Source organism: Pholcus phalangioides, unplaced genomic scaffold (assembly GCF_987345545.1).
Source record: "Pholcus phalangioides strain wild (caught in Gottingen) unplaced genomic scaffold, Ppha-v1.0 ptg000009l_1, whole genome shotgun sequence".
Classification (NCBI taxonomy): Eukaryota; Metazoa; Arthropoda; class Arachnida; order Araneae; family Pholcidae; genus Pholcus; species Pholcus phalangioides.
In genome coordinates, this window is record NW_028301602.1 from 5,887,600 (window position 1) to 5,914,231 (window position 26,632).

At 35.9% G+C, this 26,632-nt stretch overlaps 1 protein-coding gene across 1 annotated transcript in view; it reads left to right on the forward strand.

Annotated features, from left to right (window-relative positions):
• Window positions 1-17,994: 17,994 nt before the first annotated feature.
• Window positions 17,995-26,632, forward strand: part of LOC149081678 (cell adhesion molecule Dscam1-like) — a 205,439-nt gene continuing 196,801 nt past the window's right edge. Inside the window, exon 1 of the mRNA XM_089237082.1 lies at window positions 17,995-18,571. Within this exon, the coding sequence (XP_089093208.1) occupies window positions 18,517-18,571 (55 nt within the window). The 5' untranslated portion in view covers window positions 17,995-18,516. The remainder of the gene's footprint in view (window positions 18,572-26,632) is intronic.

Below are 26,632 nucleotides of genomic sequence, written 5' to 3' on the forward strand. Positions count from 1 at the left end.
TCAATATTTCTTCACATAAATTGAAAGTATGCAGTTTTATCCCATATGAAGGTAATAATTGGATTATCACAATTCTTTCGTATTTAATATCAAATCAAATTCGATGAAATACATAAAATCTAAATGTCAGTAAAAAGAGTATTTTCTATTTAGAATCTTCAATAAACATTATTCAAATTCTTTCACTTACGCACAAATTTCTAAATCATTTCTTCCAGAAAGTTTTAATCTTTAGTAACAAGAATTTCAAGTCAAAATATTTCGTAAAGTACGAGTATTTAAAATGAATGTAAAACTTATTAATTTTTTTATTTATTTTTCATATCGTTCTTGTTCATACGAATACTAATTATAAACGAAAGTATTTCATATGCATAAGTGCAATAAACTAAAACGACCATAAAAACAAATGCTCGTGAAAACAACACGAGAACGCAATTTGTTTCAAAATTTTCTCGCGAAAAAAAGACGAGAAAATGCGAGAGACGTAAGCGCTAAACTCTTCCATTTCTTAAATTCTAAATCTCTTCAATATCCATTAAATACACGAAAACTATCAAGCAGATGTGTGGTGGGAGGAAAAATCATCATAAAATATATTATACAAGATCCGAGATTATCATTTAGAGGAATTTTCTTTAATCGAATGCACAGTACTTTCGTTTGGCTTCAAAAATCTCGAGATTCTCCGCATTATACTCAGTTGTAAATGAATATGATCATTTTTAACGATGATGTTTATCTAATGATGTGTTTTCCTCCTCTCTGCAATACGAAACACTATGTTTTAGGCTAAAGTTTTTGGGATTAGACAATTAGCAAAAGTCCAGAATGAATTTTTGGAAAAATTCCAAGAAGTGAAACAAAAACGCAAATATATATGTGGGAGTGTATAGTTCTGGGAGAATATTTTCTTACTTAATTAAAAATATTCTCTGTGTGAACGTTTAATTAAACATATTGTGGAATAACTCAATATGCAAAGCATTACTAGTAAAAATCTGTCTTGAAAACATGTACAATACTTGTATTATGAAAATTATTTTCATCTCATATATATTCATAAAGAATCTCTGTTTATACTATCTCTTTGTGTTAAAATGTGTGAAATTTTTATAAATAATACAAGCATCGGTTCCATTCAGGGTTCAAAAGTGATGAAATGAAGTAGTTTTAATTTGAGGATAATCTATTGAAAATAAAAAAATTGGATTCCAAAAAATACACACATTCATATACACTATACAGGGTGGGCAAAAAGTCCGTAGAAACTTTAAAAATTCATAAAAACCGGAAAATAACCGAAATAAAAAACGATTTACAGGGCTAGGTCACGGAAATTGCTTTGAGACAGGAACTCAAAAACAACCGATAGGTGGCGCTAGTACGACTGACATCGGTGGAGATATGCAAATAAGACGGTTACAAGAACTCCTAATCCACAATCAGTTCACCGTTGTAAACCGTGTATGTGAACAAGGATGCTGAATGTGAAGGATAAAGCTTTGCTGGTGAAGTTGTTTTATGAGAACCAGGAATCAGCGAGCATTGCCTTGCGTAAATTCCAAGTTCAGAAGAATTTCAGCACTGGAAAAGGGTCTCATAAAGCTTGTTTAGGGGTTTGAGAGAACTGCAAGGCTGGAGGATCGTGTAAGAGCCGGACGACCATGTTTAAAGAAGGTACGTTTGTCGCGTGTTGCAGCCGAATTGGAAGAGTTAGCGTTCGAGTCAGTTGCAGGGACCAGCGTTTTTTTAGGCTTCTGCGCGAGACGGTCGTGCCATGTTTGCGTGAAAGAGATGCGCTTTCTACCGTCACGTTTATGCAAGATGGAGCAACTAATCACACTGCTACTTCGGTCAAGGCAGTCCTGATACAGACGTTCGTACAAAACAAAATCATTAGCAGGCGTTTCCATGGCCTCCTCGGTCTCCAGATTTGACACCGGATGGGGATATTTGAAATCCCTGGTTTATCGATCCGTCCATCCAATTTGTCGGAACTGAAAGATGCGATCCGCCGAGAGGTGTCATGTATGCATCCGGACCTGCTGCACTCTGCCGTTGCTATATTTGTGACTCGCCTGCAGTGTGTTAAACCCTGTGGTAGTGGTGGTGGCCATGTGGAACAAATACTGCTGTAATAAACGATTTGGAGGCATTCTGTTCGTTATTTGCAAATCTTTTCTTTGCCGTGTACGTCAACGCCATCTATCGGCTGTTTTGAGGGATTTTCCTGTCTTTAGTTTAAGCATTATTAGAGTAGCATAAGCTCTTATTTCATCTTTTCGGTAGCAACCTAAATAATTCATATAATAACTATATAAATACATGCAGGGTGGTAACTATCGACCGCCCAATAATTACACACGTGATTCCTTGTGAAAACTAATATGCAAAAGGGTTTTCCGTTTTTTGATCTGACTCATAATTAATGAGTTATAACACTTTAAAAATTGATGATGTCACTTAAAAATCCGGCCAAATGCACCAAACGTACACCAAATGTATAACTTGGCGTTTTAGACAATACTAAAAATGTATTAACCCTGCTATACAGAAAACGAAGAGATATAAAAATCATTTTTTTTCCCTCGCACTTTTCAGGAAAGAGAAAAAACATTTTTACAAGTCAGAACAAGTTGTTAACATCTCACAAAGATAGCTTCACAGACGTTATAGATAAGCGTTAGTCGTTTTGTTTTATTCTACAGAAAGTACTGTGTCTAATTATTTATTGTTATAATTTCTAATTTGATGGCATTCAGCATAGAAGAATATTGTGACATGCACCTTATATTAGGTGAGTGCCACGGATCAGCCTTGCAATCAGCAAGGCTATACCGTCAACGGTATCCAACGCGAAAGCAAACAGACCATAAAGTTATTTTGCGACTGGACCACCGATTGAGCGAGTCAGGGTGTGTATTACCACAATCAAACGTAGACGCTGGGCCAATATCGTCCGTAAGAACACCGACTTTCGAAGAAAACGTGTTGTCGTTGGTTGAATCGGATCCAACGACCAGCTGTCGAGCGATGGCACGAGAATGAAATTCAAGTCACGTAACGGTTTTAAACGTTTTGCACGATGCGTTTTTGCATCCGTATCATTACAACCGGGTGCAAGCACTTTCATCAGAAGATTATCCGCGAAGGAAAGTATTCTGTCAATGGCTACTTCAACAACATTGCAATGACAGCACATTCCATTGACGAAGCAACATTTACTCGTGAAGGTGCCTTTAACAACCATTACAGCCATATGTGGGATTTTTCAAATCCCTATGCAACACGTCCAAATGCTCATCGGGTTCGTTGGGGAATTAATGTTTGGTGCGGCATTATAAACAACGATCTTCTAGGACCATATCTGCTTCCACAACGTCTGATTGCTGAAAAATATCTCATTTTCTTGAGAGATTGCCTCCCAGACTTCCTTGACGACCTTACCTTGGCTATCTTGCGAAATCTTTGTCTGCAGCATGATGGGGCACCGGCCCATTTCGCATCGAATGTCCGCGAGTGGTTAAAACAAGAATACTCAAATCGGTGGATTGGCCACGGTGGCCTGCTAGATCCCGTGACATAAACCCTTTAGATTTTTTTTTTTTATGGGGCCATTTTAAAGCACTTGTGTATAGGCATACGCTTGACTCGCAAGAAGACTCCGTAGCCGCCTTGCATGTGGCAGTGACAACAGTGACACCGTCCATGCTGGAGCGGGTAGAGCTCTCCATGACTGAAATATCCTTGAGAAAAAAATCAGAGTTGAATAGTGTGAATCAACAGAATAATTCGAAACCAAAAATTATTTTGAATACGTTGACTTAAACTTTTGAAATTAGACTTAATAGTGAAGGTAAAAAAATTGCACATTTTGGCAAAAAGTGTCGATTTGGCTAAACAAATTTTCAAACAGATCTCATATGGCTAACATGGTACTAATCTTGCGATAAATTTGCCAACATGGAAGACGAAGCTAACACGTAAGCGATACGTAATAGCAAGGTTATAGTATCACACAACATGCAGAGAAAACGTGTCAATCGTGAAGGAAGAAAGCCGAACTTGGCTTCCAATGGGATTGAATATTTCAGTTCATTTTTAAGAAGTAACAACCCGCTGCTGGCGGAGAAATGCAATTTGGTTCGGTGTTTGGCATATAACTGACCGTTAGAAAAATGACACGTGACAAAATTTTAAAAGCTTATAACTCACTTAATATTCGTCCGATCGAAAAACGGAAAACACTTTTCTGTATTAGTTTTTCACGAGGAATCACGTTATAGGGCGGTCGATAGTTGCCACCCTGTATATATTATTGTTACTATATTATTATTGGTGAGTTTCTCACCATTGGCCCTGATGGGACTCCTTTTGTCCAAAAAAAAAATCTGATCCGTGTGAATCTTGGCTTTCCTTGAACAGATGTAGATTTGTGATGGTCCTGGTTTTCTTGTACGCTGATGTAGATAGTACATACATTTAATCATATTTACTCACATAATCGCTTTAGTCACATTTACTCGCATTTATCATATTTAACATTGCATTAATTATTTCATTTGTTCCTGAATTACACACTGATCTGGTAAGATCATGTATTTTGTTCCTTTCGAAAAAAAAAAAACACTGGGTATCAGGTGAACTTAGGTATTCACCCATCTTACTGTATATTAAATGTCATTGTAAAGCGCACCACTGCAAAAGGAATTGGCAGAGTCTTGATGAAGGGGATTTGACGGGTTATCATCACCCATTAAAACCCCGTATCACCCATTATTATTTTCGGTTTTCGGGTTTTGCAGCCCAATTTGTGGCAAAGTGGGTCCCTTTAGTGAAACTGGATTGTTTAATATTGCAAATATTATCTCGAAGATTGCAAATATTGAGAATATTTGCAATCTTCGAGATTTATTTTTGAAAATATCTGTAATCTGATGGGGTAAAATATGTTTTAACCCCTGAAAAATGTTGACAATGTAAATCAGTTTCCTGATATTGTTTTGTAGTAGTGAGATTATTTTATGCATAAAGGGTTATATAATTTAAAACCACCGATGGTTGTTTTTAAGCAACCATTTTGCCATTGACTGATCAATATCTCTACCTAAGTAGAGAAACCAAGACGGGGAAGAAGAGATCTCAGTGCTCGGTACTTCGCACCAACTAGCAATGGTAATTTACAGCCCAATAACTACAGTCAAACTTCGTTAATGCGTCACCCGGTTGTCCTCAGGCAGGAATTGGCACAGCTATGGCTGACTCCGTTTAACGAGTCACTCCGCATACTAAGTCATATTTTTGCTCTCCCAAGAGTGACTCATTAACGAGGTTTGACTGTACAAGTGATTCCTTGTGAAAAATCAAATTTATTCATTTACAACATACAGAGATTTAGATTAGTTTAAAAAGAAAACAAAACATATTTATCATCCAGAGGTTGTGATGCCTGTACGGATGAATGAAAATAAGAGCGTTATGGCGTAAAAGAAGTAGATTAAGATTTCTAAAAATTGTACAAGAATGAGGCTGACCCCGATTCAAAATTTTGAAAACTCTTTTTTGTATTGAAAATAAAGGCAATAAATTAGTTTTATAATCACCACCCCATATAATTGTATCATAATTTATAAGTGAAAACCAACGAATAAAGTGTTTTTCGTTTTAGGATCGGATGAATATTTATGGGGATTATAACATTTTCAACTTTTGTTTTACGACAAGCCCCCAGCGAAATCTGTTCCCCAACAGAGGGTTGTAGCTTTTTGAAAATGAACTGAAATATTTAATTCCATTAGAAGCCAAGTTACACTTTTTTCTTTCACACCTATCGCTTTTTCTCTCCATTTAGTGCAATGTTATAACTTTGTTATTACGTGTTTTCCTCGTCCTCTACATTGCCAAATTTATCACCAGATTTGTAAATTGTTAGCCAAATGAGTTGTTGTTGAAAAATTGTTTAAACCAACCAAAATTTTTTTGCCAAAATGTAGTGACTATTTAGTAAATCTATCGCTATTTAGTAAACGCTAGCTATAATACCCGGCGCTGCCCGGGTTTTCTTTAATGAGGCTGTTTGGATCACGTGATATCTCCCTGTTTCTTTGAGGGACATACAAACCGTGTCTAGGTTAACCAATATGGCGACTTCCTGCGCGGCTCATGAAGTAAACAAATCTAGATTTTAAAGAAACGTAGAAATGAATATATTTTTTTTCCTTTTTTAAGGAGCGCTAGGTATTTTGATCCACTCCCTCTACCTTGAACTTGCAAGTTATCCATCTACCTATTTCTGCTTCCAAAAATGCTTGATTAAACCTTCCATGCACTACTTTACGGGCCCATGATTGATTTTAAAACAACCTAAACTATAGGAATTTATGCAGTTGAATATCAAAAGACAATATGGAGACTAATTTTCATGCTTGAGAAGATATAAATAAAAAGTTGAAATCAATGTTATATTGCATGAATATCCAACTGAAAAGTAGGTCCAGCTAATTACTTCATATTTAATTTTCTGGGATTGGTATCCCAAACGAACTCCGTATTTCAAAAATCGAGAATTAAATACAATTTTTAAAATTATTGATGTGACAGAAAACCCCACCAAATTTCCGCATTTCTACAGTAAAATCGGCAATTTTCTATTCAAAAAGCCTCAATCTTCAGGAGGATTGAAAAAGTGGCAAATCATTATAAAGACATAAACTATTATATATACTGGCAGCGTTGAGTGTGAAGAAATGACAAACCATTGTAAAGGCGTATACACGTCTGAAACGCATTGCTAGGGAACCACGGTCACCAAAGTAAACGTTCGGAAAGGGATTGTTGAGGCTCAAAAACCATTGTTGCCCGAGAGTTTTTTGCCCATTTGGGGCATTTGCCCTGCTTTGCCGAAATATTAAAGTAGCCGATCGTTCAAGTCGTATCCCATTTGGTATATATGCAAAATTTGGCGACAATCGGTCTAAAATTGAAGATTTCTATAGAGAACATACACATCCACAGACACACAGAAAATCAATTTTATGCATATAGATATGTTCTAAATATTTGGTGATTTATGATTTTTTATATTCATTATGCACTGAGTTAAGCAACGATACCGAATCACAAGTTACAATGAAGAGTTTTATTTATTTGTGATTACAATTGATTTTTTTTATCTCGCTGAAATGTAAATAAATTTAATTTCCCTTTTTACAAAAACGAATTTGACCAATTAGAAAAATTTTAAATGAATCAGCCAATATGATTCGTGCAGAACTTGGCCATTTTTTCAGATAAAATATCAATCGAGGGCATATTTATAAGAGGACTTGTCCCACCCTCACCAGAAACGGACTTCAGGCTCTTCCCGTCTTAGCAACTGCTAATTTTGTCAACCGTTTAAGATGCGCTTATGTATCGTTTCTCACCCCTTAGCTTTTAATTTCCAAAAAAATTAAAGCTATTCTTTCAGTATTTGTTCTTCTAAATATGATTTTGAATATTCTTTCATACATACGCTCACAATGTATATGAGATGGAGTGTGATCAATTTAATTCAACAATTTAATTGTGCTGCAGAATTGCAATAAAAAGCAGTGATGGAGCATATAAATCTTCGAAAACTTCTGAATCGGAACTGGAAAAACAGTTAGTGATTTATTCATTTAAACGAGAAAAATCAAATGAACACCGGCGTTGTAAAATTTATGATCAAAGCAAAAACAATTTTTATTTTTGGGTATAACAATCTCGTAGTAATTTGAAACGTACATACACACCCAAGGTAAACAGAAACTTATATATAGAAAAGAAAAAAAAATGTATATATAATAAAAAAATAATAAATATAAATATAAATATATATATATATATATATATATATTCTCTGGATATTGGATGAAAAGAAATAACTTATTCATAAACCATACATGATTCCATCATGCATTATTCGCTGTTCAGTTCTGATCCTGTGAGACGTCAGCAGATAGAAATTCCCTCGTTTTCTTTTTTTTTTTGTAGAGTCCATTGGAGATTAATATATTTCAAAAATTTCCTCCAAACTTTTTTAAACTTCGGTCCCAAAAGTGCATATCTAACTGGGAACGAGAATAAAAAAAAAAGATAAGGATATTTTGGCGGATGATATTGCATTTCATCATGAAATAAATACTGGGAAGTTCAGGGAGAAAAAAAAAACATTTTTTTTTGAGCAAAAAATAAAAAGATCAAGACAAAGTTTAATATTGAAACAAAAATGAAGAAGAAACTGGAGAACGGTATCGAAAATGTATAGTGTATTGTATACAGGGTGGTTCAAAACTCCGTTTCAAAATTTTGAGTTGAGATAAACAACACGAAAGCGTACCATACTCGTCGCATTCCTTGATTCCCTCTCCCTTGGTCATTACTCAATAATCCCCCCCCCGATCACTTAATTGCTCATTCATTCACACATTTTCTCACTTTGTCACTGACTCTTTCATTTGCCCAATTTTTCACTCACTCGTTCATTCATAGACTCACTTAATTGCTCATCCACACATGGTAATATGCTCATTCATAATAATTACTATTACTCACACTAATTTACGCATTCACTTGCTCAATCATCGATTTTTTTAATCGCTCATTTTTTCGCTCACTCCCCCATTCTCACTCGCTCATTTGTTCAATCATTCACGTCCAGCTGTTGTGGATTAATTTTTAAGGAGGTGAATTTTCCCGAAAAGGTCTGGGAGTGTTTGAAAGCGGCCCACCGAAAATGCGTATAAAACATAGCATAACCTGGAAATATCATGGTGTGCTTGTAAAGATCTGCAGAATTACAAGTATATTTCAAATTTATGGCAGTGAATCATCGGCGTCATATGATTGCAGCGGCAAGTCCATTTGAAAGTGAACGAGTCCTTTGTATATTTCGGTTCTGAAAGGCCTACGAAGAGGGTTCTTATTATCCATCTGAAGCAATGTCGAACAGTATCACGTACCATAGTCACACTCTTTTCTGAATATGTTATAATTTCATACTAATTATCTTCCAAGTTTTTTACGTGATGTTTTGAAGCAACTCGCATATTTTTTGATTATTTTGAATTGTGTCAGTATTCACTCATATCTCATTTAAAAAGCTAATAAAACGTTGCAGTCTCCAGAAATACACGAGTGATTTTTTTTTGTTTTCCTAGACCTTTTCTTTCATTTTTCTTTCTAGTTTTCTAAACACCAATGAGCTATAACTTCATGATGTGGATTTTGGCAATTACGAGATATCTCGCCTCCTTAAAACTTTCTTATTTCGGCAATTCCGAGCCCAGCTATTTCTCAAATGGAGGTTTTGTTCTCAAAGATGTTTTCCACTACCCCCCCCCCCCTAACTAGTCAGATCCACTACCAGTAGGAGGAGACTGTTTTTTGTCAAAGTTTGAAAACAGACGGAGAGAAGCAATGTTTTTTCCCCCTCCCTCCAGGATATTATAGGAATAAGCGTACAGCGTAAATCATAGGCAAAAAGCTAAAACAATTTCTTCCTTGTTTGTTTTTCCGTTTTTTTATTCTCTAGGTTGTGGGGACGAGCACTTTCACATGTCCAAAATCGAAAAAAAAAATCTTCTTGAATAAAGGAGTGACATTTTAAAGAGCATTTACTTCCTTCTACTGAGGCAGTTATAATGCGGATCAGAGGAATTTTAAAAACCGCTTGAAGAATTAAATTTTTCTTTAACCTTTTTTGCTACATTATAATACTTTATCCTGATTTTTATTATTTTTTTGTTTTCTTCAATTTTTCTCTTTGGCTTTCTTACAATTATAATCTTTCGGTTTACTGATGCTTTCTCTTTTGAAATCTGGCTTGCAATTATTCTCTCTTGTTTTTTTTTCGTTCTTTCTCATTTTACGTTTCTTATAAGTATTCATTTTCATAGATTTATTCTTCTTTTTCATTCTATTATATATATTTGTTTTGATTTTCGGACATTTGTTCCTTTTTTTAGATTTCTTTCTTTCTTTCATTTAGTTCTTGTTTCTTTGTTTAGTTCTTGTATTTTTCTTTCTTTTAGTTCTTGTTTCTTTCTTTCTCTCAGACGTATTTATTTCTCTTGGATTTCTTTCTTTCCTCTTGGATTTCTTTCTTTCTCTTCGCTCCATTTTTTTCCTCTAAGCTTAATTTTTTCTCCTAACTTTATTTGTTTTCTCTCTTATGGATATATATAGCTTCATATCTTTTTCTCATATCTATTTTCTTTCAAATCCGTTCTTTTTTGTTAGAGATTTATTAGGTTTACTTTCCTTGCATTAACCATCAGGTCTTCATCAATAAACTGAAACTTGTCTTTAGACAATTGCACATTTTAGAAACCACCACAAAGTTCTTAACATCATTTTTTTAGAAATTAAAATACCAGCCCTAACAAACCTAATTAAGTTAATATCACCTGTATACTACTTTTATAACTGGCCAAGTTGAATAAAATGTTTTATAGTGCATTTTTCCGAAGATACATTGGCGTAAATCATAGTATTGATCGTGAAAAGAATTTATTACGTAGTGCATTTTCAGTAAACACTGAAGAAGACTGACATATTAAATATATATATATTTTGCAATGTTCCATAATTATATTTCGCATGAGTCTTACGCAATCAATCCACACCAAGAACTCGTGAGTTTAGAATTCCTTGCAAGCAGCATTTTCTACAAGATCACGAATAACGGAAAGTGTAAAGACATTCGCACACGCAAAGTCTAGACGACTTTTCCAATTGCTGCATAGAAAGGGAATCAGTATACATTCATTTCTATTGCTACAGCTTCCCTGAAATACGTCGAACGTGCGTGTTTGTGTCTATAAAATCTCACACCTCTCTTTTAAGGAAAAAACCTCTTATAAGTAATGTACATGTTTATTGAAAGGTCCTATCTAGTTTTTTTGAAAATCATTTTCCAATACAGGAAGGAAGGGGAAAAAACCACTACACCGTCAAGATAAGGGAAAGAAATATGAGAAGATTTTTCACTCGTAGACTAAAGTTTGACAAGCTGACAAGCCGTTGTCACTTATTTTGGTACATCGGCCGAAAAGTTCGCAAAGAAAAGTACATTGCTGAGGAATAGGAAGCGGGAAAATGTCCACATACCCCTGTAAATGGTTTCCGCAAACACATTCTAAGTTTGTATCATCTACGGTGTTTTTCTTAGCGTCAAACTGGTGTAGGTATTCACGATACCTGAAAAAATTGCCGTCCAGACTCTTTTTGGTGAACTGGAATAGACGCAACATTTTGTTTTTGTGGTTTACTTATGAATAAGAAAACTGAGATTGAATTTAGAGAATTTTGCCTCCATAAATATTTTTTTCAAACCATGAGAAGACACTACATGGGGTGAGGGATGGACTTTCTCATAATAATGAATGATGAAGGCGTACAGCCAATCATGCGACTATTGTATAGCAAATGTTTTAGTTATTCCTCGTGGTAGATGATAACTACTACAACTTAACCATACATGCACATCCTAAACAATCTTCTGGGGAATTTCTAACGCACTGGTACATTTTGGAACGCTTATTCTGAGCGTATGTACGGTCCTAACGTATTTAAGTTGTCAGAGTTGTGTTTGTTTCATGCAATATTGGTGCTGCTTTGTTCTTCCATATTTTGAAGTGAAAATGTCAAATGTCTGAATTTCTATGTTATATGTCATGCTGAAGGTCTGCCTACTCTCAACGGAGAAAGGTAGATGATAACTAGGAGGTGTTTCTTCTGTACGGGAGCATTTGATACTTGTAACTCCAGACGGAACGAAAATGCGTTGTTATTGATTACGCTTATCATCGTAATCAATCCCGATTTCTTAATCATGTTAATTAACAAAACCATCATCTGGAGAAAATGGTAATTTGACTGAAAATGAGTCATGCCAAATCTGGAAAATAAAAATCTGACAACTATCGCATCATGGATGCTTAATCTTGTTCTTGTTAACCCCTAACTGAGATGGCCAAGTCGGCTTTATTATGTCAACTGTGGTGCAAATTTCAAGGCATTCAAAGTTTCGCAATTAGAAGGCAGTCTGGACGTTCTGGATGGGTCGATTCACACACACACGTCCGCTTCTGGCCTGATTGTTGTGTGAGATTAGTCTCGTCTATGTTCGAAAATATATTCTTCTCCCATTCAAAAGCCTATTCATTTTCACTCTCCAGGAGCAGTTCAGAATCCGACAGACAAGACGAATCGCTTGAAACGGAGAAGTGACCTGCCTGTTGTGCAGGAATAGACCTTTTGAGCTGAGAAATTCTTGCCATGAAGCGCAATCCTAAAATCCGGTTTCTCATTCGCACATGGCAATCATTCGGATCATGGTAGAAGATAATCCGACCATTCCAATGAATAGTCATCCCCTGAAGTGAATATTCACTTATTCGCTTCCACAACTGATTGCTGAAAACTATCTCATTTTCTTGAGAGATTGCCTCTCAGACTTCCTTGACGACCTTCCCTTGGCTATCTTGCGAAATCTTTGGCTGCAGCATGATGGGGCACCGGCCCATTTCGCATCGAATGTCCGCGAGTGGTTAAATCAAGAATACTCAAACCGGTGGATTGGCCACGGTGGCCTGCTAGATCCCGTGACATAAACCCTTTAGATTTTTTTTTATGGGGCCATTTTAAAGCACTTGTGTATAGGCATACGCTTGACTCGCAAGAAGACCTCGTAGCCGCCTTGCATGTGGCAGTGACAACAGTGACACCGTCCATGCTGGAGCGGGTAGAGCTCTCCATGACTGAAATATCCTTGAGAAAAAAAATCAGAGTTGAATAGTGTGAATCAACAGAATAATTCGAAACCAAAAATTATTTTGAATACGTTGACTTAAACTTTTGAAATTAGACTTAATAGTGAAGGTAAAAAAATTGCACATTTTGGCGAAAAAGTGTTGAAGTGAATATTTCACTCTTCTCTGGTATTAAGCCATTCAGAGTGATGACACTATGTACTAATCTGTTTTGCTGTGGATGACCAAAAATACATGAAAGGAAAGGGGAGGCAAATTGTCACGGGCGTCAAATTTTACAGATTGCACTGGAAATATATAACTTTATGTCGGAGGTAAACTAGGTGGCTAGTATAACGCGCCGAATTTAATTGACCATTTTGTATAGCCACACCCCTAAATCCAGTGAGCGCTGGGATGTGACTTCACTTTTTGTTTTGCGGCGTTCATTTCTGCGTGTTTGGACGCGGCTTCCTGCTTGTTTCGTGTTATACTGTTGCTGCCATCTGTTTTCCACTATTTTAAACTGGAAATGACGAATGCTTGAATTTTTCAGTTTATGCAAGTCTCGTGCAAGGTCAGCTTTTTCTCAACAGAAAGACTTTATTAAATGGGATACCGGCTCACATTCACGTCTCGAAGTTGGAAAACAGAAAATTCAGCCGACCACCGCCGTGCCCCCAACGGGGTCATACTATACAATCGCGATGAGAGTTCAGCATGGTACTTCAAACATATTTCCAGGGCCAGATTTATCCATATGAAGGCCCTGAGCAGAGTGATTTTAGTGCTCCCTTACTCCCGCGTCCCCCTTTACATTTAACCTTAACGTAGGACCCGGGAACTCATCCCGTAATCTGTTTACATTTTTCAAGAATAAGTATATAAATTTTTAAGCAGGCATTTTTAAGTGGGGGGGGGGCGATTCATTTCACTCGAGGCCTATAATCCACGGCTTGGGAGCCTCGAATGCCGGGGAGGCCTCTTGACAATTTGGTCTGATTAAAGTTTTGGAGAGCGTAAATATCCAAATTGGTAGGCAGGCATTTATAGCTAGGTGGGGGAGGGGGGGGGGCACAGAGTTTTTTTTACCCTCGGGGGGTGGCGGAGGGTTTTGGTGCTGTTCAGACGGCTCTGGGCTTACTTTATGGAAATAGAGCGAAATTTCAATCTAAAAACTGAACATTGAAAAGGTTTTCTTTTTTTGCGATTTTCCCTGCTTTTGTGCCACCATCAGGGCCGCAACTAGAAACTAAAAATGTCCCTGTTACTTTGAGATCTGCATCCATTTTGTCATCCCCTTCCCGCAATTTTTAACGAAAAAAGAGTAAACTCAACACCCTTCCCTGAGGGTGGAATAAAAACGTGAATTTATACGGGGCAGAATTAAGTTTATTCCCCCCTCCTCTCTAGGAGATAATTTTGGTTACATCATTTCTTGCTAGGTTACTCGATTAAAATTACATTTAGTTCTAATGCTTCACATTCTTCAACAAATTCACCCATGTGCTAGTGTTTGGCTGATCTATCTTAACAATAATTGGGTATTCAATTATTGTTATGTTTCATTTAATCAAAGTTATGTTTCATTACGGCAGTGAATATGTTTACTCTTATTTCTTAGCTACGATTGGTTATCGTGGATTGAATTTTATGTACACCTTACGGCAGTGCTTGAGAAACTTTTGCGACCCACGGCTCTCTTGCTGCAGTTATAATTCATTCGCGGATCCCCATAATATAGCCTAATACATATATTCTGCCGCCATTAAAGAAACTCTTCAAAACACTGAGAACAAGAACGCGTCAATATCGCCAGCATGCAGCGACGCCTCTGACAAAGGTGTGTGGCAAGCCACAACGCATACATTAAGAACCACTGGCGTACCGTGAACTGTAGTTGTAATCGTACATTGTAGAGAGCAGGAAGATCTACGAAATTTACATAACATGAAAATTCAAGTATTTACCATCTGCACTTGAAATATGGAAGACAGGTGGCAGCACAATAGAGAACACAAAAGAAAAACAACTTTCACAACATTGTGACAACACTGTTATCAAAATTATGTAAATAGTCATTATTTATCATGTATTATGACATTTTCAATTTGAAAATGGTAGAGGTCAAGTGGTACTAGTTGCAATCGCATAACACCACTTTTTCAGGTCTATGTCTAAGAACGACAGAAATAACACAAAAAATGCATAGATTCATTTCATTCTACTCTACTAGAAATTTTCAAGCGGGTTATTTCAAATATTTTGATTTAATTTAATCGAAAAATTCCGAATTTAAAACTTTCTCACAGGAAGTAATACAAGTATGAATTTCCTGTATGATCGTATAAGCAAATTTAAATAAATTCGAAGATCACATTCACGGATAACAAATTCTCGTAGGCTGGGAGAGAAGCCATCTATCCATGGAAACGCATATTTATACAAAACTATACAATATTCTCGTTTAAAACTCACATAAAACTTTTTTGAAGAGCATTTCTCATCGTGTGTCCGTATCTCATGTCAATATCTCTCATAGAAACATACAGAAAACAAACAATATACAAGCGTGAATTCAATTCAATTTCATTTTCAGTGTTTCATACATTTCAAATACGGATTAAGATAGAAAAGAAAAACGCATTAAGATCTGACGAAAAATAATACAGCTATAACGTATAAAGTGTATTTCTGTATTTCGTACCGTCCGTCGTGTATATCAGTATTTATTTTAGTTTCATCCACGTGTATCAGTAATGTTTGTTTCACGTAATGCTTGTTTTAAATTGATTTTCTTTTTTATAAATCGCTTCGATGCCAGTGGTTTTGTTTTTACTCGTATTTCTGGAAATCCCTCGAAGGGATAAGCTCGACGTTTTGTTTATCGTAAAGACTGGTCGGAGGATTGAAAAAATCGTTGTTACACATGCGAGAAAAAAAATGAGTCAGTACGTAGATTTTCCCAATTTTTTGTAGTCCGTATATAATTTTTTATAAATAAATAAGTGTTAAGATAACATAAAAATCTAATCTACATACAGGGTGATTCAAAACTCAACGTACAAACCGTGGGGAAGGGGGAAACACAAGAACAAAACCGAATCACAAAAAAAGAGAACAGAATCACGATTTTGTTTTGTTCGTAACTATTATTATATGGTAAGAACTTTGAGCACTTATTGTGAAACTTGACGTGTATACTTACTGTCCTCGTGTAAGGTATCACTAACCCTTTTTGTCATTCCCCTTTAAAATTATACTGGAGTGAACTTTAATAATATTTTTTGATATGAAGTGTCCCAAAGTGGTGAAAACGATGATAAATTTTGGGCTATTTATGTCACTTTCTATGAAAGTCATTATTATTTCAAATCTTTAGCAAAATTCCTATAATATTCGAAACACGATTGCGAAAAATTCTATGAATGGAATATTTTGCAATTTTCGCAGTACAATTAGCTAGCAGTGATGCAGTTAAAGGATTGTATGGCGTGCTCTTTAGTCACACCCAAATATGTTGATGTATATGTGTGAATGTTTCTAAAATTTCATTCATCTTTTCGTGTAAAACACTGTAATTAGACAAATACATGTGATAGACCTTAGATTTTAGTTCATAACTTCAACAACATATTGCAGAATATCACATTAAGTAATAATACAATGAATAAATTTTTACAAATGATTTTTCAAACTAAAGCAACATGCCACAAATATAATTTTTCGTAAAACACGTTCAAAATTTTTATTCGCGTATTATTTGCACATAAAAATGCGACACTAAAGTGGACGTAAATTTGATTCCAAACGTCATATAAACAAAACAAGGCCTGCTTTGGAATCACAACACGCAGGGCTTTCATAAAAAATAAAAATGGAAATCGATATTTTTTTCAAAAATTACGTTTCAACGTAGTCGGATATCTTAATTTTGGAAAATTTATAAAATTTAGCAAAGACGCTGGAGATGCATGAAGACCGGTAAAAGTTATAAATTTAACGAACTTACCAAAATGTTGGGTGAGTATGCATAATTACCGTATTTATCTGAGTCACCGTAACATATACTCTCAGTTACTTCCTATGTTGCAAATAATAATTCAGCTCCGGGTTAAAAAAATAGAATAAAATAATGAAACTATACTTTTTATATACAACTAACTTCAAAACTTAATTTTATATCACTTACACTTCATATCACTTACTGTATTTAAGAGAAACAAATATAAATGTCCAGAAAAATGTAAGAAATTAGAAATGTTCAGAAAAAACCCATCGATTCAGAATGTCCGAAAAAAATATGTTTTTACATGAATAGGCCGCGTCTTTGAATTGACCGCGAGAGCTTAAACATGACCTGTAAAGAAATATGGGCCGTGCATATATCAAAAAAAATTACAGGACTGATTTTCAAAATTGAACGCGCGAAATGACATTACATATGTCAATGATAACAGTTTATTTAGAGCATACGGGATATTACCAATTATCGTAAAAAAATTGTCAAATGCAAGTAAAGTTAGTCTTTAAATTACATCCAAAAATTTGTCAAAACCGTTAACTTATCAAACATGGAAATATACTCGATTCTTGATTTGAAAAATTCAAGCAATTGAAAATAAGGTGAAAACGGGGCATTTAATGGAAAAAAACTTGGGACGACCAAAATTAGGGGAACACAAGTTTTTGGCTCGCGAGCGGTATAACCACCGCATATCTGGCCTGCGGACTGAGAAGGTTGTGCTTCCCGGATTTTAGAGGTAAAGTGATCATATTTTATCGTAATTTCTTTTTAAATATCATGACATTACTTCTTTCTCTCTATTGGTATTCTTCAATTCATGCCTAGTGCATTTGGAACTATTAAAATGTAGGCAAGATAAAAATTTTAAGATGGTAGATGAATGGTTTCGTTTTGAGACATGCAAGGCAATTTGCCAATATACGATAAGATTAAATATCTTTGTAACCTAAAAAAAAACCTACGATTATCTTATTGCAGGTTCGCGACACCTTGCGGTCAGTCATTCTGTTCCCTGTCTGCAAGTCTCAGTTGTAAATATTCGCTGTTAGTCTGTGGATCTTTTACGTACGAACTCTTAAGGCGGATCACATACCAAATCAGGAGTTTTGCCTTCGAATGCAACGCCACCTACTCGCGATGGGAGAAGTACGGAGAAAAAAGTGCAGGAGCAGGCACGCAGTTCCCGATACTTTCAAGGAGTTCCCTGCTCCGGAGTAGAAGTCCTCTTTCTCTCATCGTCATCGGGAAATGACTGCTCCGCCACGGGAAACGCGCATAAATCCAGATGCCGGCTTCGCGATCGGGCACGAGGACACTTAATGGTCTCGGGGCATCCTGTCACGTGATTCAAAAACCCAAAATGTTTCTATATCATAATTATTTTCAATCTAATCATTGATCATCAGAAGCTGCATCGGCAAAATAGCGCTTTGAATTTTATGAATTGTCATTAGCGTAGATGGACAGACTGCTAAAACTCGCGAAAATATATATAGCATGGATTATTCGGATTTTTAGATCGTAGTTTCACCATAAAACTAACCATCATTGACTGTCTCTTCTTCAAAAATGTTATCGTGCTATCAGTATTCAAATGGACAGAGACTGTCATGCGTGTTTTTATCCGTCATCAGGTTCGGTTGAACTGTTAGACAGTGGATTTTTCAGTATTTTTGAAAACATATTTCGTGAATTTCGATATAGGGCAATATGGATAATTTGCTGATCATTTCTATGATGTCGATTTTATTGGTTTGTCAGAAAGGTAAGTAGTATTTAAAGATCTGATGAATTTCAATATTTTCCCCCCGTTATGCATATGCCATTGAATAATTTCACGTTTCTGTTTAAAAATATATATAAATATACAGCGATATTTCTCGTATCTGAACATGAGAACGTCTGTTTACATGTAACTTGGAGTTCATAACTTATATTCGAATTAAATGTACCAAAAAAATTAACAAAAGGCATAATCACAGCATCTAATGCTTCGGTAGAGTGGTCCCCTTATGTATTTGTTATTGGGTCACCTCATGTTCTAATTTGGAAAAAAAAACACGTAAAAGGAAATATTTTTCATGTATGTACATGAAAATATGCTCGTTAAAAATGTACTCGGAGTTCGTATAAAATTCACAATTCATGTTTGAATGAATTATTATCCGAGAAGTTATTCTAGGGCATAATTTTGCAGCTTCTATTGCTTTGCTAGAGCGGTCGGAATGACCATTACTTATTTCCTGCGGTTTAAGAAAAATTCAAATGCACTATAGACGAATAGATCTATTCGATAGTTTGAGCAAAAATGAATTGCGGAAAATGGACATAAGAGAGGCACGATCAGTGCATTAAACGATTAAGAAAAATTGTTATAATTTTTTTTTAATCTTCGTAGTAAATGAAAATATCTAAATTGTTTGAATGTTTATGATGTTCTAATAGAGTTCCTTAAAACAAGAATCCCAGGTATATTTCGGGGTTGTGGTATTAAAAATACAGTAATTTTTCTCGGGTTATTGTTATTATTCATACTATCGATATTATTTTTCGCTTAGAATTCGAATTATAATAATACTTATGGCAAATAAATAATTAATGAATACATAATGTGAAAAATTACCTCCTGTTTTTTTCGTAGATGCAAATTTATCGTTTTTGATTTTTTTTCATGTTTTATCTGTTTTCACTGTGTTTAATCGTGTAAAATTAACTTTCTTTAACTCCTAATTATGACAGACCCCCTCTTTTACTGCGAAATAATAATTCTCCATTGTATAATAAAAGTAGGCATTTGAAACCCTCTGAGATTGACGGTCACCTCTATTTTACGGATAAAGTTTTTTTGTCCCACCGGTGTCCGCAAAAGAGAGGTTTGCGTTCATTACGTACATACAATTAACTGATGGATGATTTTTGGTTTTTCTATACTTCGGATAACGAGAATTGTTTTAATTTCGCGTACGGACGCATTATATTGTTTAGGATAGGTTTCAAAATAATAACGGTTTAGAAAACCTTGCAGTGCTCCCAAACCAAGAGCTGCGTTTCCTAAACTGTAGTCCATTTGACTATGACTACCATCCGTTACCATTTTTATCATATCTTTTGCATTTTGTGCTGTAAAATTAAAGTTTATTACATTGATTTTTTATGACATGCAAATTTCACAAAACAATTCATTTTGGATTTTATGGGCACATTGTGTTTGGAATTGACCTTCGCTGTAGGGATTTGCGGAGATTTTATTTTTATTGTACGGGGCCCGCGATGCATTGAATTTCATTAAAGCGGGTCCTCGTTATCAAAAAAGGTTGCAAACACTGCTTTAGGGGAATGGATTTGACTTGAGGATGACATGAATGATCAATGCTATGCATGTAATGCTAGATGAAGCTACTCAGGTATACAGTAATAGCAGTTGAAAGGAAATGAACGTCTATACAACGTGCGTTGAGAAGAGAAGCTCGATCAGTTATATTTCTCATGGGCTCACCCGGGCACGGTCTCACAATAAGAGGGGCCTCACAAAAATGAGATCCAGTTGAAATTTTCTAGGATTTACCGAGTAGGGCCTCCGAAAAACTTCTTGGCCCCGGGGCCCATGATACTCTTAAGACGGCCCTGCATATCACTTTGTGAACGCAGTTCTCTGGCATTATTAAGGATCATTTTGCGAAGAGAGATTGTTATCAGGTGTGTTTTCAAATTGATTCTATATCAGTCAGATCACTAAAACTTCGATATCATTCAAAAATAAAAGAAATCCTCTAGACTTTACGTTGTTGCCACTGAGCGGTCGTGCGGACATCGTGCTGGACTCTCATCATGTGGAGCTAGGTGTGCGAACCCCGTTCACGGCACAGTAATGGTTGGCTGAACCTGGTTTTTCTCGGTTTTTCATTTTTGAGACGTAAATGCGAGTCGTACTGTTCTCCCATTTAAAAAAGTGTCTCCACAGTGAGCACGTAGACCTTTAACACGATACCTACGTAACATGGAAATTCAAGCACATTCACTATCTTTACTTCAAAATATGCTTTACATATGACAGCACGAGCAAGAACACGAAACAAGGCCAACTTTAACAACATAAACATGCTAGGGTGATGCATATACAGCAAAGTCCCTCTTAACGGCTACCCTGGTTTTACGGCCAAAGAAATGTTTCCTGGTGATAGGCCTATTTAAATAATGTATATCAATCCCCTGTTTTACGGTCGACCTGTTTTTACAGTCACCATTTTTATCATTCATTCCATCAAACTAAAACCTCTATACGGACGCCAATAGTTGATATTTTGGTCCGAATTATGCTCACTAGATGGCAGCAAAAGTTTTAACATCTGATCAAAATATTTATATTTGGCATCTTTTGAATGAAAGATGCTCTCTCTATCACTAAGAGAAAAAAATTGACGTCATCGAATACAATAAAAAACGTAGAAGTAGAATTCATGCTATTGTGAAAGAATCCATTGTATTGAATAAATACATTTTCCTGTAAAAAAATGGCGGAAAGTCATTGAATTTAGTCTCGAAGCTTAAAATATATTTTGAAGAAGCTGCAATACTCAACACAAAACCCAGCGAATATCGAATGAGCAGTGGTCCCAAAATATGTAAATTCAGTATGCAAACTTTGTATAGTGTTATTTTTTTGCGTGTATATGCAGTAATTATGTATTTTCATGACTTTGAATGCATCTCAGATTGTCAGGATTTATTCATATTCGAATAAAGAACCATTTCAGTTATAGTTAACACTACTTAATACAATTTCAACAGGAACCCTCTCTGATACGGTCACCCTCTCTCATACAGACAATTCTTTTTGTCCCGTGAGTGTCCGCAAAGGAGAGGTTTTACTATACATATGCTCACGCAGCATGTTCTGTTCAGGGAGATCCGGCATGTACCGATTCGTTAGAAATTCCTTAGAGGAATGTGTACGGTTAAGTAGCATCAATAATAGACCTCTAACGTTGATAATACTTTTCATATATAACTTATTATTAAAGCAGCATTGTTTATTTAAATAACATCGTGAGTCACTGAAACGTAACTCGACTATATGCTGTAATTGAAGTGCTTTTTTTTCATCCATCTGAAGCCTATGTTATCAGCAGCATATTATTGCAATGCATCCTATCAATAGAGCATCATGAGAAAAATGGTACATTAATGGTCGGAAGCCTCCTTTTTTTTGTCTTCCATTCATTTTTTTCCGTAACAGATATTCATCTGGAATCCCAAGATTCCGTCATCCATATGGATGAATAAAGTAGTTATAGAAGTCCCGAAAGAGGAACCAAGGTACCATGTCTTGAGTTATATTAGTTATATTGGTTATCAAAGATTCATGGCTGTAATCAATGTGTTGCTGAGATGTAATTTAATGCAGACATATATAGCGCCGCACTCGCTTGTATTAAAAAGAGATTCTTTCAAGAAATTGGGAATTAACAACCAGATTAATGCCACTCTTGGGCATACTACAAGCAAGCATGAATACTCAACAGAGAATGACGATCCCATTAAGTTTACTGCATGTTGCATGAAGGGTTGATAATGAAAACGGCTCGCAACGCATCTTTCTTAATTTCCGTCAAATTACCTCTGGTTCGTTTTTTCTCCCCATTCAATAATAATTATTTCATAGAATTTTTCTTTTTCCTCATACAAAATAAATTAAGACTATCATCCATCATAATTATAAGTTGCAAACAACGAATAGTTTATAATCGTGATATTTTCTGAGCTTATAACATTAATCCGGGGATATTTCAACAAACCATTATCTTCAGAGGAAAAAATACGATGCTGGATTATGGTACCGAAAAGTATAACCAAAAGTGAAATGAATAAATGCCTGGAAGAGCAAACTATTTAATATCAGGAAACATAGTTGGCAGCGAATTTCTAGAACCACACGAGGCTGGTTAATGAGCTACGATTTAGTTTTTATGATGTTGGGAATCCGACCATCACAGATGAGACCGAGTTCTGCATCCGGAATTAACTGTAAGTGATACGTAAATCCCAGTTTTTTCGACTCTTGCCTTCACGTGTTGCAATTTAAAAGTCGTTTTAGACATTCTTTAACTCAACGACAGGCATTCCGGTCAAAACATATTTGCATCGCGAAATAAGTGATGGTACGGTCCTTATTTACATGAACGGTGACAATGTAAGTCACACGAGATTTGCTCAAAAAGTATCTGACCATAATTTTGCTTGCGTAATCCAATGAGGATACGAAGACGTGGTTTAGTGCACGTATTTTGACAAACCTCGTGCACAGGATTGCATTTTTTTTCCTGTTGATGCTACCAGTAACCGACAAATTGATGATGTATGAGGAAGTATGAACACCGTCGGATTTTCGTTTTTGACAAAAAGTCAGGGAAAACTCGAACAACGCAACTGCATTCAATTTTCTGTGAAGCTTGGTAATTCTCGAGTGGAAACAATCCACAAGATTCAACAGACCTTCAGACATGCGAAAATGGGCACTACACTGATAAAGGAGTTACAAAACCGCTTCAAAGATGACCGCACATAAGTAGAGAGTGAAGCACGCTCCAGTAGGCCCTCAACAGGCAAAAATCAAACCGTTATCGAGTAAGTGAGGACACTAGCAATGCAGAATCATCCAATCACGATCAGAGAACTTGCAGACAAGGTGAGCATTAACATCAGGTACGTTCATTCAATTATGAGTGAAGATTTAATCTTCAGGAGATGAAATGTTAAAGTCATGTTGGCCGTCTTGTATGACTCCAGCGGCCTAGATCCGCTGCGGGTTCGCCCGCACGTGCAACCATCACCAAGGAGTACTACCAATAGGTTCATCGTCAAATTTGGGAGTTCCATCAGGATTAAAGCAGTTGAGTTGTTCAAGGTTTTCCTATCATTTTGTCAAAAACAAAAATGCGCCACTTGAATCGGTGTTTCAAAAGTTAGAGGATATCCTCTTAGCATTCTGTATAAAACATTTGAAAGCTTTGTACAATTTTGTGTAATAAGTGTCTCTTTGAAATAAGACCGGAGTCGGCCTTACCCAGGGGATTTCTCTCTCTCTCTCTTTTTTTCTTCATTTCCAAGTACTTGTATTCATAGTAGATGCGACCGTTGTTGATGATGCAGCATGTTCTTTTCTTAAATTTACATGTTTCACAAATTTCCATCGAATACCTAGTATTTTCTGAACAGAATCAAACTGAACTTGAACCTGAAGATCCCGATGCAACAACGTTCCCATCACTTATGTGGTCTCGAACGTTTCCGAAGGGTGGATGCAACTGTAGCCACAATCTCAGAATAACGGGATCAAACTGTGTTGTAAAGGCAGAACATTTTCTTAGTATTCTAGTAACACAGTCAGGCTAGTTTTTGAAATTAAATACTGAAAACCCCGCACAGGACTCACAAGTTGATTTAGCCTCAAAATGTATTTTGTGTAACACCTTCTCTTATGGATTCTTCTTCTTATAGATTAAATAATCACCTTCTTAGAAAGAGGAGAAACTACATTTACGTTTATAATAAACTGCTGAAAACAATGGGAAATATGTATTATTTATTTAAAATTATTAAATTTATGTATTTAGAATTATTAGAATTCAGTTGATGATTAACTTTTGTAACACAACTCGTTGTGAACAGCTAATAATGTTATTTGTCAATATTTTATCAATTTAAATGTTTCAAAAAAATCACAATTTAATGAAAACTACATTTACCCTAATTCTTTTGAGCATTCCTTACAACTGCAAAGATGCCGTTCAAGTATTACGTAAGCAGATTTTTAGACCTTTTTAACTCTTCCCCCCCCGTCAGCAAAATTTTGTCATCAGCTCTGCCCCTCTGAATCCTAACGCATATTGGTGGGATCAGTGACGTATACGGGAGGGGGGGGGGACTTAAGGAGTATCGTGACCCCCTCGACAATCCAAAATTTATTTTTTTAATGCAAAAATATAATTTTGTAATTACAATTTCGGAATAAAATACCTTTATGTGTTATTGTGATCAATTTCGGTTAATTTCAATGTTATTTGAAGGCTATAAACTCAAAATTTATCTTTAATAAATTCATTGCGACCCATCCTCTAAGTCATATAATGAGGAATCACATAAAGGCTCTTGGCCCGCCGACCAAATATGGTCCTGGGGGTTATCTGATGCGGCCTGCCCTCCTCAAACCTAATTTTGTAAAAATTAACTATGCGGCACATTTACAAATCGCTTAAGTGTCCTATGGTACAATTCCAGAAAAGTTGTAACATTTAGAGGTCCCTTGAGTGATATGTGACGTAGTTTTAGAGCATTTAAGTAGCCCCCAGTGCGGTTCTACATCACTGAAGTTACCCGCGACACGTTCTCAGATTATTTAAGTGATCCGCGGCATATAATTACGGATCACTTGAGTGATGCGTGGCACAGCGGCCCGGACACATTTCCACTTGGATTCGTGAAACATTCAGAGATCATTAAAGTGGCTCTGTTTATCAATGGGGGGGGGGGGTGGTGTTACTTCAAGTGCCCACAAACTATCGAAAGGTTTTTCTCATTTTCGGCGTATCGAGTAAGGTGCCATTAAAAGTATTTCATATTTTCATAAAGGGTGGTTGATGACGTAAGCATCACCCAAACCCCCTCCCTCTTTGCCATCAAAAGTCGGCAAATCGGAAACCTCCTCCTCCCCCATCGATGCTGACGTAATACTTGAATGGCCCCCAAGGCATATTGACAAAGGATCAAGTTACAAGAAATTTTCTTAAATTTAAAAAAAGATCAACTGCGTGTAAGATGTGAAATTTTACGATGAATAGTTGAATTCCAACTTTTCATCGAAACATTTACCCTTTATAATATGCGTACCGGGAGAAATGAGTATTAAACTGAGCCGTTTGAAAATGCTAATGGTCTCTTTTGTATCCAGAAAATGTTCCTTTGCCAGCGGCTCTTACAAATCAATAGTTATTGCACCAAGATTCAAAATTCGATTCTACTCTGCTGCGATTTATGCATATTTATATTTTTCTTATCTAGGGATCTCTTATTAGTGAGCCGCAACACTGCGCGCGCAGGATGCCATGAAATTTGTAAAAATGGCAACGAAGAAAGGTTAAAATTAAATTGGAAGTATTACTACTACTATAGAGAATACTGCAGTGACTCCCTAAATTTTTTTGACAGGGCATGCTTTTTTTTTCGACCACATGCCGGACGGGGGCATATTAAAAAAAAAAATTTCAACGTTTCCGTTTTTCTTATGATTTTTTGGTCAATTATAATGCAAGTGCTCTTACACACACAAGAGCGAAATTCCACAGAAATTATTTCTTTGGCAGCCATCATGCAAGAGTAAATTTAACCTATTTCATGTATTTTCACGGTCTTTGCATTCCTTGAAGTTCGCTCAACTTAATTTGAAAAGAATGTAGTTATTGCATAGTTATCGTGTCAGTATTCCATTCCTCGTTCGTGAGATTATTTCTCATCTGATAAATGTCAGGCGAAAAATTTCTGGCGTTTTTTTATGTGTCATACAATGGGAGAAGAATTCGAAATGTTCATTTTCCCTAAGAAGGCGTGTTTCATAAATCATAAAAAATTATTATTATGATGCTAAACTGTTGCTTGCAAAATTTCAGTTGTAAGAATTTTTTTTTAACAATTCACGTCAGTGAAAATCAATCCACTGGCACAGATCACCTAAGGTATGCAAATTAGGTTTATCAATATCCTTAGAGTTCGGTACAATTATGCCGTACCGGGAAACATCTGAAATTTATTTTTGAAAGATCTCTCAGTTTTT